General features: G+C 44.5%; 1 protein-coding gene across 2 annotated transcripts; it reads right to left on the reverse strand.

Annotated features, from left to right (window-relative positions):
- Positions 1–1,153: 1,153 nt before the first annotated feature.
- On the reverse strand, positions 1,154–16,295 carry TNFRSF1A (TNF receptor superfamily member 1A). Of its 2 annotated transcripts, none has more exons than XM_083835827.1 (10): positions 16,157–16,295; positions 7,750–7,951; positions 7,337–7,465; positions 7,071–7,214; positions 5,411–5,492; positions 5,018–5,085; positions 4,681–4,803; positions 4,301–4,338; positions 3,339–3,495; positions 1,154–2,767 (listed from the first exon to the last, which is right to left on the reverse strand). In XM_083835827.1, exons 1-10 carry the CDS (start codon positions 16,193–16,195, stop codon positions 2,466–2,468), a joined length of 1,284 nt encoding a protein of 427 aa, XP_083691953.1. In that variant the 5' UTR covers positions 16,196–16,295; the 3' UTR covers positions 1,154–2,465. The 2 variants fall into 2 exon arrangements, with proteins under 2 accessions (XP_083691953.1, XP_083691954.1); XM_083835828.1 differs by lacking the exon at positions 16,157–16,295 and adding an exon at positions 15,571–16,057.
- Positions 16,296–16,354: the final 59 nt, after the last annotated feature.

Below are 16,354 nucleotides of genomic sequence, written 5' to 3' on the forward strand. Positions count from 1 at the left end.
GGGCGGCCCGGCGCGCGCTGCGGTGAGGGAGGAGCGGGCAGCCGCCATCTTGAGGGGATGGGTCAAATAAGGCGTGGGGGTTTAAATTCCGGGGGTGGATTGAGATGTTCAGTGAAAAATAAAATAGTGACAAATGAAATAAAATAAAATAGCATACACCTAAACAGGTCGAATTCCCTTTTTCCTGAAGGCTGCCCTCCAGGCTTCTCTTTTTGCAGCTGCACCCATGATGTGACAAAATGATTTCCGTTACACTGAGAACACCTTGAAAGTCTTCTGAAGCTTCTCACCATCGTGAATTACTGTTTATGTACTGAATTTGGGGCATGGAAAGCATAACGACGTTGGCCTACCTGGCACACTGATCTCCGAAGTACCTGGGTTTTAAACGCAGTTTGATGTGGGGAGAAAAAGCCTTAGATAGCACTCCAGGAAAAAGCTTTCTGAGTTTCCCAGTTTCACTTCTATAATATCAAGAACCTGTACTTCTAGTTATTATTATACTGCTATGTTTGTCTAGCACAAATTGTGAAAGAAAGATAAAACTGGATTATAATGAGCTTTGTCCCATCTCATTTGATTAAAAAAAAAATAGCAAAACAAAGCCTGAAACTGGGAATTAAAACCAACTCCAGTTCCTGGCTTTATCAGTGCCTGTTGTCAGTTCGGACACATTTCACTTCCAAGTTTCAAGTTCTCTCACTGATACAGGAGGAACTTACTGTCTTAATGTTCATCGGATAAAAACATGCCTCTGCAGGAGTAATATTAAAGTATAATCAATTATTATTTCATTTATAGATACTTTCCTCTTTAAAAATCCAAATACTTATCAACATGACTCCTTCCTATTGTTTTAAAATTCACTTTAAATATGCTGGCATCCCATTTGACTCGAATGTTTTAAAAGACCTGCAACTGGATTTGCTTTCAGTCCCACTTCCTGCCCTCAGGGCTTCCTGTGACTTGAAGGCAGCTAAGCTCTATATTCAAAAGACTGTAACTTTTTAAAACAAACTTTTTCAGCAGAGCAACATCCCAACTCAGGTGCAACCCACTCCTACACTTCTAGAAGTCATTCCCCACTCTCTGCTCCCACCCACAAGCCAAAGAAGTGAAGTTCACATGGACAAAAGCAGAACGGAGGCAGAGATAAAAATACAAATTTTAATTTGGAACACTTAGTGTATTTACAATAGAAAGCTTCTGTCTAGTCAAAGGACAAGAGATTAAAAAAAATCCACATTCACAAATATGTGGACAACCTGCACCTGATGCAGGCCAATTGCTTTTTGCTACTTCAACTTCACCCAGGGTAATAATACCCATGAGAAAGCAGTATCAAGAGCCTCAAGATGGTACCCAAGCAGTGCTCACAGAATGGAATCCAGGAAGTAGTGTGAATTTATTGAACAGCTGCTAAAATATCTATATCTATATATATATATATATGTACACATACACAGTCCCATTTGCAGTTATGTCAGATTCAGCAAATCATTCAGAGAGAAAAAAGCAAGCAGACACAAGCCTACTGACCTGTGTGGAAGCACAGATTTGCAGAGGCACTCATACTACCAGGTACATAGGTACCTCCTCACCCATACGGACACATGCATTCTTTTCCACTCTGCACTAGAACAAACACACAGGCAGGTGTTTTGTTAATGCTGTCTTATATGTTTTCTACATGCAGAAGAAACATTAGAAAAAGCACCAACCATTTTATCTGACCCCCAGGCTCAGAATCTGTATTCCTCTTGCACCAGAGGGCAATGGGAGGTGTGGAGAGGATAATGTCATCCGGTTTCACACTGAGCCACTGCTTCTGAATCTCTGCAACTTCTGCCACAGTGAGAGGGCTGAAGGTACAGCACTTTGTTAACCAGCTGATACCAAAAGGGTGCAAGTCCACTCCCGCTCCCAGAAATAGGCACGTCCTCCCACAACTTCCCTTGAGTCAGATTTCACAATCAAATGGCTGCAATGTGAGCCAGTTTAACTGTCTGATATTGCAGAAAAAAAGATCTGCAAGAAGAGAGCAAGTATTTTAGCATTTGAACAGCCAGCTCAACCAAGTCACCCTCCAAGTTAGCCTGCTGTATGCTGGGTGACGCTCCTGTTTCAGCACCAACTTGTCTGTAGAGTAGCTGAGCTATCAAGTCACTCTGAGCTCCTGTTTTCATCTTGGTCAGAGTCCGCACGCCACTTCCTTTTTGAGGTGCTTTCCCTCTTTGGGAAAGGAGTTCTTGCAGAGGTCTCTCTTGGTTGAAAACGCGTTGAACTAACTCGGTGGTTGTAAAGAAACCTTGGCTTTCCTCCAGCATAATCTGCTGCTGTCTCCAACAAACCCATTTAAGGAGGGTTAGAAAGATAGGGAGGCAAAGGAAAGGGGAGACAGGAAAGGAAGGGAGATGTGATCCTCTCTCAACAGTCACAGCAAGGGTAACTAAAGCAGAAATAGATCAAAGATGGCTGTGGAGGCTGCAAGTTTGAGGAGAGTTCTGGTTTAGCAAAGCCTCCTGAATAGCTTCACTGCAGCCACTCAGCTCCATCTGGTTGAGAACACAGCTGATACGCTCCACAGTTGCAGCATAGCCCATCTGAAGTTTCCACAGTCTGAGCATTTCATATTGGGCATCTCGTAAACGCCGATGCTCCAACTCAATTCGCTCTAGATCATAGTCACTCAGACCAAGACGCCTCACAAACTCTTTCCACCGAGATGGCGGTACGTGATCCACCACGGTGTAGAGAATAGCAGGATCTGGGAGAAGAGAAGAAATTCAGTATGAGAACCAGGATTTTTCAGCCTCAAGGGGAACATCAGTCATTGAAAGGCTAGATGGTGCCTTGGAACTGTGCATTGCCCCCTCCTGTTCAGGTCTTCTACAGGGTAGTCACACAGACTCACGTGATGTCCAGACTCACTCTTATCCCTCAAAAACAATGTGATACTTCCATATGCAGTTGTATAAGGTTATGGGCAGAGTTAAGCATATATATATTCAGGGCTTTGCTGCCACACAATCCTATCCCCCCACCCTCCAAAAAAAAAAAAGCTCTGTGTCACCATTCCAGAGGCATTAAGACTGACACCATGACAGCACCTATGAGAATCCATTTTGCTGGTAGCAGAAAAAGGCAACAGGAAAGTCTTGCATTGACGTTTAACGTACACAGACTCGCAGGTTCTGGGTGTGTTTATTTGTATTGTGCCATGCATGAAGTATGCATGCAGGTCATGCACACCTGGTAAGGTTTCATACATCCTCCCAGCCACATCTGCATAATCAAGTCCCGGTTTGCCTAGGGAGGGATGGGGGAGTTTCACTTACTGTCTGGTAGCTGCGTCTTCCTGGCAGGTCTGACACAGTCTGGTAGCTCATGTGAACTTTGTGGCAGAGGTGCAGATGGTGGCATTGCATTCACTAACAATTCTGTTTCCTTCTGGGCCTCAGGAAGGATAGAAATTGCACTCCTTTTAACCTCAACCTGAAAGAGACATTGTGTTAGTCCAGAATCACCCACAACACCCATCTCCTGCAAGGAATCACTAGCTTTATATACAAAAATGTAGCAAAGATAGGTAGGGAGCAGGTGATGAGGTTTTAATTCTTCCAATATGTCTCGTTTGAGCAGAAGGTACTAACCATTTATTTCCCAAGGAGATTTTTTGTTTTGTTGGTTGTTGTTTTTTGTTGGGGGGGGGGGGTTGTTTGGTTTTTTTTTTTTGCATCACAAAAATGGTAGTCTGGAAGAAATATTTTTTTGCAAAAATCAGGTAAGCCCGGGACCCCAAATCATCACCATTCTACAAGTTCCACAGGACACTTTTCCCATCAACCTTCTTTGTAAGGCTGTGGGAACCCTACCTGGACTATTGCTTGGGCCCTCTTAATTGGGGAACAACAGTGGACCTGAGGAAACATTGTAAAGCAGTACTCAGGGGCTTCTGGGTTCAAGATCTAAAGCAAACTAAAATTACTTCAATTCTCTCAACTTAGGGCATATAGAGAGAAAAAGGGATTAAGGGTCAGCTGTTGCAAAAAACAATGCCTCCGGAAAAAAACGAACACAGAGCCAGAAGTTTGAAAAGCATCCCCTAGCAGAGAGGAAGTAAAATGTTAATGGATCCACCCTCTAGAATGAAAAACTTTTGAATTAAATAACCCTGTTACTCAGCTTATTTGAAAATACAAGGCCTGAAAACAGCCCATGGGGAACAACATTACTCTGGATCCCAGGTTAACACGGTTGAAAAAGGAAGGGAAGCTCTTACAAACATCATCTTGCTCACCTCAGATACTGGCTCCTTGCTTGTCTGCAGTGAAGAAACTTGAAAGAAAAAAGAAAGAAAGCAGAAATAATTTTCACTTCCTCTCTTCCCAGAGAAAACAGGAAAGCAGTTACTCACGATCCTGACCTCAAAAGGTTTTATAGCAAAATGCCCATCTCCCAGCAATGAGCTCACATGCACTTCCAGTCACAGCACAGAAGCAGAGTTGTAAGAACCGCATCAACAAGCTTGCCTGTTGAGTTTTCACATTCCTCTGGCCTTGCAGCAAGGCAGAGTAATGGGATCCCACTGTTTCCCTCACACGTGTGTGTACACATACATTCACATAGCAGAGTGATGTCCACCACAATTAATATCACAGCAGATGCTGCTGTACTCACCACAGGAGTAGAAAGAAGAGGCTATCCCATTTTCCTGAACCAGCTTCACTATTTTATTTACAATGTAGAGGACAGAGATAACTCCAAATATTGCAACAATGATGCCAAGGACAAGGCTCCCATCTGGACAAAAAGAAGAGGGCAAATGAATGAGAGACCAAGAAAGGAGGAGTTAAACACTGGAGAAAGAATAGTAAGTGAGCACATGCAAATGCCAATGAGAAAAAGAATAACGATTTGAAAGAGGAGAGAAAGTAACGGGTTGACAGAAGGTGTCAACAGAACAAAAACCCACACTGGAAAGATTCCACCGTCTCCCAGTTCCCCCAGTACTCACTCAGCCCAGATGAATTTGGTGAGGTAGTCACTGGGCTGTGACATTGCAAGCATTCTTCTCCAGAGCAGCTGAAAGAGCAAATCAGAGATATGAGCATGTGTGAAATGAGACACCAGCCATTTGCACCAACCCTAAATAACAGACAAATCAAGATGAGCCTGCAAAGCAGAGCAATTCAGCGTGCCTAGTCACTACAGGTCCTCAGTGGTTCACCATGATGCCTACCATGGAGAGGGCCAGAGTGGAGGACACCACCAATTGCCCCAGAAAGCCAGAATCTTGTAAAATCGAGATGGACAAAACCTTTAGAAAAATTCCCTCCCCACAGTGGGAGTTGCATCTGCTCTCTCTCCTACTCAGTGGAGGCTCATATAGAGGAGAAAAAAAGCTCACCTATTGCAAGGCTTGCAAATGTTATCAAGTGACAGGAAGAACATAGGCTTACACCTGCAAATCGCGTTTCTGTTCTTTGAACCTGCAGAGAAAAGAAGAAACTGTTGCCGTAATGTGGACAGAGAAGAAAACAAAAAGGGAAAAAAATAATTCTGAGATGGGTGGGAGATCATTCTTCTTAGAGCCTGGAGAATTGCTATTGGAGAAGAGAAAGAAGATTCAGTCTATTTTTGAGGATGGGGTTGGGGGAGGACAAAAATAAATAAATAAAAACAAAGGTGAGCGTATCACTGTCCCGGTAGGTCAGAGACCTCTGTAGAGGTTGAGAAAGGGAATAAAATCACAGTGCAGCTGAGACTGGCCTGATGGATAAGGATAGTTCCAGTACAAAAGGGGGAAAAGTCACTCTAGTTCAAGCATGACAGGAAGGGGAAATCACATTAGTTAGGCAAAAATGAGGAAGATGTCGTCCCCAAGCAGCTGGGACTGGTGAGGAAGTCCGTTTGGGGCAGGGAGAAATCACTTCAAGCCATGGGACAGACATATCCACTCTTACGATCTGCTGTGCTCTAAGTGTAAGAAATGAGCAAGCTACTGCTTTTAAGCAAGTCACAGCATGGACACTAAAAAAAAGATGTGGGAAGAAGGAGGCAAGAGTAGTGAAGGAAGGACAAAGTTACATGAAGGGAGGGAAAAGACACTAGAATAAGCAGTATACATTTTGTGGCAAGCGAGTGACAGAACTGAAATAGTTCTACATCAGACAGAAGGGAAGGAAATTGTTCAAGGGCAGTGCAAGACGATGACCCTTGAGGATAGGTGTAAGCATGGGAAACTGACAAAGATCACTGAATGCCAGAGGGAATGCGTTCACCAGGGAGACAATAAAACTCACGCTAGGCAGGGTAAGAGATGTTGAAGGAGACAGGAAATACTGAATTTGCAAGGAAGAGGGGATAGCTTCAGGACAACAACCTAAGGAGCATTCAAGAGACATGAGCAGAACTGGACTTCAGCACAAATTGAAGGGTGGCAAGCATCCTGGGGCTGGGTTAAGGTTTCTGATCCTGACTGCAGTTGAGACAACTTGCGACACCTAGCATGGGTAGCTCTCCCAGACATCTGCACCAGACCCACATCACAGCGTTGGTGATAAAATGCCACTGGGTACACTTCAGCATTACTTTAAAACACTGCACTGTACACTGGCATTTTCAGCCTTTATACGCACAGTGCCTAGAGCGGTTGGTAAGGAAAATGCAATAAGCATCAGGAGAAACAGTCAAAGAAACGCAAAATAAGGAAGGCAAAGGGGAAATCTCCACCAGAACATTAAGACTTTGCTTCAATACATGCAAGGCAGGCAGAGCTACTGAAATTAAGTAGCAAACATCTCATGACAGCCAAGACAAGAAAACATTCAAGGACAAAAAGAAGGTAGAATCTGTGACAGAAAACAGGGATTGATGCCAAAACAGGTAAAAAAGCAGTCTTCCTGGGGAAAGCAGGTAGGCAAAACAAAGAGTTGTTCCAAAACTAAATTCACTTCAGGGAAAGGCAGTGCAGTGTCAGAAAGCAAGGAGAGGGCTGCAGATGTCTATCCTAGTGGCAGCTACCTGTAGGTGTATCTGTACTTGAGCCGTACCCGTGCCATACTCACAGTTCGCAATAATCCCATTGGGGCACGAGCTGCAGTTCCTACAGTAGAAGAAATCAGCCTGGCCAATCTGATATTGATTCTTCTGACAGCCACATACAGTATCTTCCTTTGGGGTGCATGGGGTCTCTACTATCTGCTGGAGGTCTGATGAAAGAAAAAAAAAGTGACTATTCCAACCTCACCTTCAGCTGAGACCACCATTACAATGACAGGTATTATTAGCCCCTAACCTACCCACACACACAAAAAAAAATGCTGCAACTCACCTGTACGACACTGTGTACACTGGAAGCATTTAGACATGGTGTTGTCGACAGCTGTGAATGTGCCATTAGCACATGGAAGACAGACAGGTGCCTGGTCAGGCCGTTCACAGTCTTTTGCCTTGTAGGTACCTGCAACAAAAATCACTTAGCAGAGATCTGACAGGAAGACAAATGTGCTGTCTTAGGGAGGCTGGGAGTCACTGGGTCCTCAGAGAAATCCTGGGGCTGACAGGGTAGGACTTTTCCTCTCACCAGCACAGAGTCTGACGGAGGAAGAGAAGAGACAGTAAGAATTTCTACCAAGGAAAGGGAGTTCGGATGTAGCTGTAGGACAGAGAGTTTGAGAGAGCAGGACAGCGGAATGCCTCTGAGGCAAAGGTCACTATTAATGTACTTATTCTACAGTAATGTACCTGCATGGCACCTCATGCAGCAGTGAGTCTCTCTAGGATGTAGGTATTGTCCAAGTTGACAGTGCACCTGCCTCTTTTCCCTCCTCAAGGGGTGAAAGGGATCTCTTCTATCCAAAGCGATCCGGCGGGCTTGCACAGTATATGGCACTGGAGCAATTTCTACAGATTCCTCCATCAACATACAGACAAACGTTAAGATTACCTGTAAATACAGAGGGAGAGGATGAGGAAGAGAGAGAAAGAAAAAAAACAGGGTTAGGAAGCCTCATATTCCCTGACAGGCTGCACAGCTGACTTTAGCATTTATGATTCAGGATTACTGTAAAAGTGCTTTCAACTGACTTGACCAATTCAGATATCAGGACCTCCAACTGACAAAAGTGCAAGAGAGGGAGATTATTTAGGAAAAAACAACAAAAAAAAAAAACAACCAACGCCATGCCTGTCACCAGTGTTGTTAACATGCCACCCAGTAGCCAATATGCCAGACAATGATAAGCTGTTTGTATATAGAGCAAATACTATTTGTGATGTTCAATCTAAAGATGGAATGCCTTGAAAATGCTGCAGCTTGCAAGAAAGTTACTCAAGAGCAAAGGAATGTCTCATTAAGGAACACAGTAAGTCAGTCCATCCAGAAACTGTTCCAGAGAGAAGAATGCATCCAGTACTTGCAGTTCTACTGAATAAACAAACCAGATGGCAAGTTTGGAGTAAAAAGGCACAGGATGATCTCACAGCAATATGAAGTACAGACAGGCTTCCAAAACTTTTTTTGAGCAAGCCTGCCCTAGAGAAGTGGGAAAGTTAGGTTTTCAACTTCTCCCCAACAAACACACTTTTCCTTTTAAACTGACACTGTTAGCATTCAGCCCAAACAGTCTGCCACAAAGCTGTAAACTTTTTGGGTATTTTACTCCTTTAAGATTTTCTTACCATTTTTAATTTTGAAGACGACTGTCGTCAAGAATTTTAACAGAAATATTGAGATTAGTGTGACTGCATTATGACTGTGTGTGTACACAATGGGAACAACAGCAAAGCAAAGAGTTAAAAGAACAGCCTGTATTGGTAATGAACGACACCATTCCCTGGACACCATTCCCAGCAGTAAGACTGAGAAATGTGCTGTTAATGTCATGGCCAAAAGGTCTACGCTCTGGTAACACCACAGCATAGATGACTCATCGACAAAAGACCATGCACGGGAGGATTTAACAAGATTGCAGCACAGCACATGAACAAGTCCATTGCCTGTTGGCCCAGCTGAAAAACAGACCCTAGACATGTATTTCAAACATGCATTCAGACAAGTTAAAAACAAACAACAAAAAAAGGGGGGAAAAAAAAAGGAAAAAAAAAGAAATCTGGCCCAAGATTTACAGAGCTTGAATTCAGCATGATCCTACAGCGAAGACCCATCCCATATCAGCTGACGGCTCCTGAAGGCTATGAAGCACTTGTCCAAAAACTAGTTTGCATTGCCATGAAGAACCCCAGTGGCGTGGTGAAGACTTGACAGCCAGCGTCCGTCATCCTCTGCATCACACACAAGTGACCCTGGCCACATCACCTGGACACGCACGTGTTGGTGCTTCTGAGTATGTCGGGGAGAGTGTGTGCTTATGTAGTCTATGCATCAGGCAGCGTGAATGCATAAAAATCAACTCTTTTTTTTTTTTTTTTGGCAATAAATACCACTTCTCCTGCCCATACAATCTCACACTGAGTTTTATTGCACTAACTTCCCTGCAACGTTTTCCCAATGTGCATTTTTGAAAGCAGTAAGATACCTGGCTGTACGGGCACAGCGACAGAGCTCTGTTTTCTTTTTGCTTCTTTGGCTAGGAGAACTATAGCAAAAGAAAAGCAAACCAAAGAGGGTAAACCACAACGCTGATACCAGTTTTGTGGTTGCAGTCTTCAGAAAGGATACGCAAAATGAGATGGCTATGACAGCTCCATGCTGTCCTGTTTCTCTCTCAAAACTGAAGCCTTGCAGGAGAAAGTAACATACATGAAGGCCATTTAAAACTTTAAGGACAGGTCTTTGCAACTCTGACAAGGCAATAACCCCATTTCTTCCAAGAATTTCAGAGCATTTTGTCATGCAACAGATATCTTCAATATACCAGATGCTAAAATGGTGAACTGGAGAAAGAAAAAAAATAGAATCACATATTTAAATAGCTATCGTTTCAGATTTAATTAGCTGACCACAGGATAAATGCAAGCACTCCAACACTAAGAAAAAAAAAAGAAAAAAACTTGTTTCGGCAGCTGACAGTCTTACAAGATTGATTGCCTGCAGGAAAATGGGTAAAAGATCATTTACACAGATGGTCTGACAATAACAGTAAAAAAAAAAAAAAAGATTCTCTAGCCAATGATAGATCCTCTAACAAGGGAATATATGCAGCTGGCCCCAAAGTCAAACAAGCCAGTAATATAAACAAGGGAGGGAAGCATCAAAGATCAAGCCAAAAACACATACAAGATTGGTCAGAAAAATCTTCAGAAAGAAAAAGAAATTGAAAACACCTTTCCTGATTTTTTTTTTAATTAGATTAAGTGAAAGTGTGTCTACAAGTGTAATCAAACCAGAATCAGCACATTCATTATTACTGATTGAAATCTGAGGAATGGAGTCATAGACCACAGATGACTCACAACCAATGACTTGGCCTTTCAGAAAAAACATTCACACAGGAAAAAACCCACCATTTTAAGCAGCTCCCAAACCGTTCAGCTGTTACACTAGTTTATACCCGTGATAAACTTAATAGAGTTCAGAAAATACATGAAATTATCAAGCACTGAAGCCTCAAGCCACAGATAGCAGGTCAGCAAGGCAGAGTTTAGAGGTTTTGTACAACAGAAACAAAATGATTTTCCATCATTGAATTTACAGCTCTCCGCTCCAACTCCACTTGCCAGGAGAAAGAACGAGCACCCACGAACCAGCGCTGCTCAGAAAAATGGGCAGCCTGGATTACCAAAGCCAAATGATAATTCAAACCACCAAACCACATCATGCACACCGGTGATTCATGTTTTTAGTTAGTGGGGACTGCCCAGGAAAAAAGAGTCAGCAGAAACTCTAGGCTTCTCTTCTGAAAGTGCTGCAGAAATAAACAAAATACTGCAGATGAAAACAAGCACCGTTTCCTCAAGCAACTCCATTCCTCTGGGTGACAGCTACGTATCCCCAAATTCTCATCACCTGTGAGGCAACCCTCACTCCTTTTCACATCTCCAAGCACTTACTGCCTGATAGCTACAGTCAAAAATACTGCATAAGCCCTGGAGCTCTTCCGTGCAAACTTTTGGCTGCTGAGGCACAATTAGGAGCCCCTGCAACACCTCCAGACTGAAAATACTCTTTGACTTGCTGCCACCACTATAATTTCCATCCTTGCCGCTGCTTCTGCCTCACCAGATTGTGCACAGAGATCTGCAGGAGAGCCAACATCTATGCGGACTAATAAAGGAAGAAAGAAACAACAAAGGTAAAAGTGAAGGATACAGCAAGATGCAAGAGAAAGGTGTGGTGGGAAAGAGAGGACCCTCAAGAGGGTCTTGGAGAGGGTCATGATGGAGACGGTTGTGTAGGGAACAAGATTGCCCTCTCCCAGAAAGCCAGTGGATGCCCAGAGGTGTCAGCAAAAGGGAAAGGCCTCTCAGAGAAAGCAAACTGGATGGGAAGGAGGGGATCAGACGAGTGAGACCTGACTCCTGCCCCCACAATTGGTGCCTTGAGACCCTGCCACCAGTGCACATCAGCTAGCAGGAATGAAATACTTGCTGGAGCAAACACTTGGGTATGAGTATACCAAACAATTCAGACAGCATTGCTCACCACCAGGCTAGTGCTTAAAATAGCCCCACATTGATAACATCCAGAGCTTGTATCTCCTTAATACAGAAGCATTAGGCTAAAAATTTCAAAATAAAACAATTTTATAAATCCAGATGCACTGCTGAAATCCAGAGATTGGGAGGCTTACTCCTTTTTTGTACACATCTAACATATTGGATGTGTAATAAAGTGTTTTCCTCCAAAAACTTATTCAACTGTTTCTCTCAAGGCAAACTTCCATTTTGCAAATTCCACTTCTAAGCTAATGAACTACCTGCAAACAAAAGGCAGTGCAAGTCATTAGAATTTCTCAAATACTTAATATATGCTATATACTTTTTTCTAATAAGGATGAAACTTCCTTTTGCTTTAAAGCTCAACAGGATTATACACCAATGCACAAGTAATCTACGTATCAGTCATCGGTTAGCCCTTTTGGCAAGTCATAAAAATTTGCAAGCTTGGAAGTTTGGAAGCAAATAGAGTGATGAGACTGAAAAGAAATCAGGGTGCAGGATTATCCTCGTGTTGTTTTGTTGCTTCATCCATTACCAAAATCTCTCCAAGGCTGCATTTTTTAGTTTGATATATGAAGATGCACGGGAAACCAGAACTTCTCCTTTAAGCATTGAGAAATGTATATTAAAGCAACATTTACAGGAAGCTTTTCTCATTGCTCACTAAAACCTGGAAAGGTCAAAAAAAGGATAAAAGAGCTAACATTAAAATAATCCTCCATTTTATGAAGATTGAAGAGTGGAATACTACATTGTAGGCCTTGTCTAAAACCAGGAGAGTGATAATAGCTTTTACGCTACTATGAAGGGAAGCCTTAGAAATCTTACTTAAAAATGTGTTTGTCAATAAAGACCACGAACTTCACATCATAAAATGCGTGCATATAATATATGAGTATGCATAGATAAAGTAAAGAGTGGAAGTGATCACAACTATAAGAACATAACTTTTTAGCTTTTCATTAAAGGGCACGGTGGTGCACACTACGCCTGAGTCCTGAGCATGTGCACACAAATGCCACCCCAGCAGTTAGCCTGCCCGTGTTCAGGGCTGACTTTGAGAGTGCAGCCATGCAGCTCCAAATCAGAGCACTGTCTGAGCAAGCTCTGGGAGATGGCTCGGCAGGGTCTCACCCTTCAAACCTCCCTCCCCGAGGCTTTAATTCTGAAAGAGCGGCTGCTAAGCTGGGCACCAGCCCTTGGCCCTTGCGTGAGCTGCGCTGCAGCCACGCTCACGCCCCTTGTCAGTGATTCACTCGGTGGATTCTTTAAGATTCAGGTGATTGCCACACACTGAGTGTGATTCATTAGAACTGACTTACTCCTGTTTGCTTCGATAGAAAAATGTAGCTTTGTGATCCTCTTTCTGCTGTCAGGTTCCCAAGCCTGCAAGAGAAGGGCCCGTGTTTCCAGGCATTCAAAGGAAGCTCATGGCTATCCAAGGGGCGAAGCTAAGGTTGTAACACAGAATACCTTGCTATGTCCCACGCAAAAGCAAGGCCCCCTTGTGATGACTAAAGAAATAGATAACAGGGAGCAAAATGACAATATTTAGCCCAAATGACAATTTTTTTACCCCAAATAATAATGCTAATGCAAAAAGAATGATTACTCAAAAAGCAAGGGAAAGGCATCCAGACTGACAATACTGGTTACTTGCGAGAACTGCAATTACCACGTAATTCAGATTGGCACAGGCCCAGATAACAGCATGCTTCATTTGGCTGGAAGTAGACAGCAATCAAGAACAGAAATTAAAATTGATTAATAAGCAGATAAAAAATTCAATGAGTCTGGTTAGACAAAGCAATCAGAAATGCAATCAGACGCTATGGACTACTTAGGAAAGGACTGGAGAACAAAACACAGAGCGCTGATACATCAACATGTAAATCCATACGGATCTTATACTTGGAATCCAGATAACCATACTGGTCTCCAGTCCTGAAAACATAATTAACTTATTTTAAATTGATACATAAATTATAAAGAGAATGGTAACAGGGGTTATCAGTGGTATAGCATGGCTGCCGTAAGAGGAATGACTAAAAACACTGGTCTGTAGAAGAGGCAACCAAGCACAGGATAATCCAGAGGGCCCCCACATCATTAATGCCATAGGGAAGATAAACTAAGGTGGCTGGAGAAGATGAACAGGGATGGCTGTTCTCTTTCTTTTCCAAAGAAAGAACTAATTGGCATCACCCAAACCATGCAGGGGACAGGTTCAAACCAAACACAGCAAGGTAATTGTTTGGTCAACTTGCAGCTGAGGTGTGGGGCTCCATGACACAGCACTGGGGTGCCAAAAATGTGCCTGGGCTCCAGAAGTGACCATTACATCCATCAGAAGGAGAAACATACACAGGTCTCCCAAATACAAAGACACCATTTTGACTCAGGAATTTCTACAGTCCACAGATCCCTGGAAGCTGGGAAAGTGTTTTTATTTTTCACTGCTTGCCACGCTTGCCGTGGTCTGAAACCCTCAATAAAGGCCTGCTGCTGGCCACCACAGCCAACAGGAATACCAGGCCCAACAGTTCTGGCTGACAAACTTGGTAGCCTGGTTTTCAGCTTCTATGTAACTTGGCTTCCAGCTTCAAAATTGCAATTCCTCCCTTTACCTTCAGAAGGAATTGATGTCAGGAGCACCCTTATGGCTATTTGTTTTTCCTCATAAATCTGAACTGCCTTTAACAAATGAAACCGCCCTTATATATAAACTTATTTTTTAAATGAGAAAATACACTGGGCTCAGTGAAGACAGCTGCCATTTTTTTTTCTACTGCAAAAGCTGGAAGTACAAGGCAAAAACACAGAGGACAAGGAAATGATGTTAAGGACATGCAGAAAGAGAGAACGCATAGGAACAAATTACAGGAAATTCTGAAGAATCAGAGGAAACATAAAAGAATTGGAAAACTAGAACGGAGGCATCAAGGAAGTAAGAAAGGCCACGAGGGCAAATGTAGAAGGATATGGACAGTAAATGGAAGACAGGAGGGCATGCAACAGAGCAGGAATTGTAACATTAATAAATACAGTATGGTTTTATGGAAAAGATGTGGACTATCTGGAATGAGTGTGTGTGGTGTAATTACGAACTTGAAATGACCACATGCAAATAGGCAGGGAAAAAATGTCCTGAAAAAGAAATCCTACTAAAGGGCGCTCTTCCTCTAACATATTATTTAACTAAGGACAACATAAAGATTAAGGAATTCAGAAATTTTGTGCGTTTTGCTGAGAATAATGTCAGTAATATCACATATAGCATCTGAACTACAGCAAAATATGTGCACCGCCATCATGAAGACAGAAATACACTTATTCGGGTTTGCTAACTGCTTTAAAATCTAAATGCAAGTCACTTCAGCAGTTCACATGCCCTGTCTAGGTCCCGAGATGTAAGTGATCCACAGGCAGGGTTAAGGCACGGAGTGCTCCCAGTCCGCAGCTTTAGTTGCGCTGTCTCGCCAGCACTAGTTGTGTAACTGGTTTCCAAAAGCTTCCACGAGCAGAAATGAAAACTTCTGGAAGAAGGTACCTTTGAGTTGGGTAGACACAACTGTCTGATGGCAAATGAACAAGTTACCCAGCATTATTAGTCTAGAGCAGTCAAGTGCAAGCGTTTGTTACTAGAAAGCTCGGGTATTCAGGGGCAAACAGGTCGATCTTGCAAATTCTATACCATAACGTAAAGCCGTGACATCACGTTTAAATAAAGAAAGGCAAGAAGCTGCAGGACAGGCAGACTCTCAGCGTAAACACACGGAACAACTTCTCAGAGACAGCCAAACCCACTTGCGAGTCAAACCCGCATCATCGCGTTATCACGAAACGATACGCTCCCGGTCGCTATCACACGCCCGATACCGCACGGCCGTCCACCCCCATCAGCCAGCTTAGTCACGAAACTCTCAGATTTCTTCCAAAAACAACCTTTTCTCCCGCGAAATTGCGAAGAAGGGCTCAGCCACCTCGACCCCGGACAGCCGAGAAGTTAGAAGAAATCTCAACAGCAAACGCAAACTCGCTGTTTGAGCAGCCCCAAGCTCGGGGTGGGGGCAGAGCCCTCCGATCCCTGTTTGAGGGATCCCAGTCGCCCCTCCCCGAGGTTACTGCAGCACCCCAGGCCGCCCGGGGGCTGCCTGCCGCCAGAGCCAGCCCCCCGGTACGTGGGGAGTTAAGGGCCTCCGGGAAAACCGCCGGCCGTTCCCGTAAATCCAGCGGCGTTTTCCCTGAGTCAGGATAAATCCCGGAAACGGCACCGGGCGCCAGCCCCGTCCCCGCTGCCCCGCGCCTCCCGCTGCCTTCCCCCCTGAGGGAGAAAATGGCTCCCCCGGGGCAAGGCGAGCCCCCGGGCAGCGGCAGCCCAAAGCGGGCGGGGAGGAGCGGGGCCCCGAGGAGCGGCAGCACCGACACCGGCCGCGGACCCGGGGCACAGGGAGACCCCCCCCCGGACTCCCGGCCCCCACCCGTCCCTCAGCTCCGGGGCCGCCCGCAGCCGAGCCCCGCCGTGCCTTACCGTGCATAGCGAGCTGCGGGGCAGCGCCGCGCCGGGCATGGCTCCGCCGCCCGCTACGTCCCCATGGCAGGGTCCCGGCGATCAGAGAAGCGGCCCCAGCCCAGCCCAGCCCCGGGCGGAGCAGCGCGGAGCGAGCCCGGCCCGGCTCCCGCTTCCTGCCGCAGGCTGCGCTCGGCGGCAGCGAGGAGGACGGGCGGC

Source organism: Anser anser, assembly GCF_964211835.1.
Source record: "Anser anser genome assembly, chromosome: 1".
NCBI classification, from domain to species: Eukaryota; Metazoa; Chordata; class Aves; order Anseriformes; family Anatidae; genus Anser; species Anser anser.

Bases quoted from the DNA above. Each gene is read 5' to 3' on its own strand.
- TNFRSF1A (XM_083835827.1), bottom strand. From the start codon at position 16,195: ATGCCCGGCGCGGCGCTGCCCCGCAGCTCGCTATGCACG. The intron at 7,952-16,156 runs GTAAGGCACGGC...CTGTATTTACAG, and splicing joins CCCGCAGCTCGCTATGCACG to GTAATCTTAACGTTTGTCTG. The intron at 7,466-7,749 runs GTACATTACTGT...TTTTTGTTGCAG, and splicing joins CTGCATGAGGTGCCATGCAG to GTACCTACAAGGCAAAAGAC.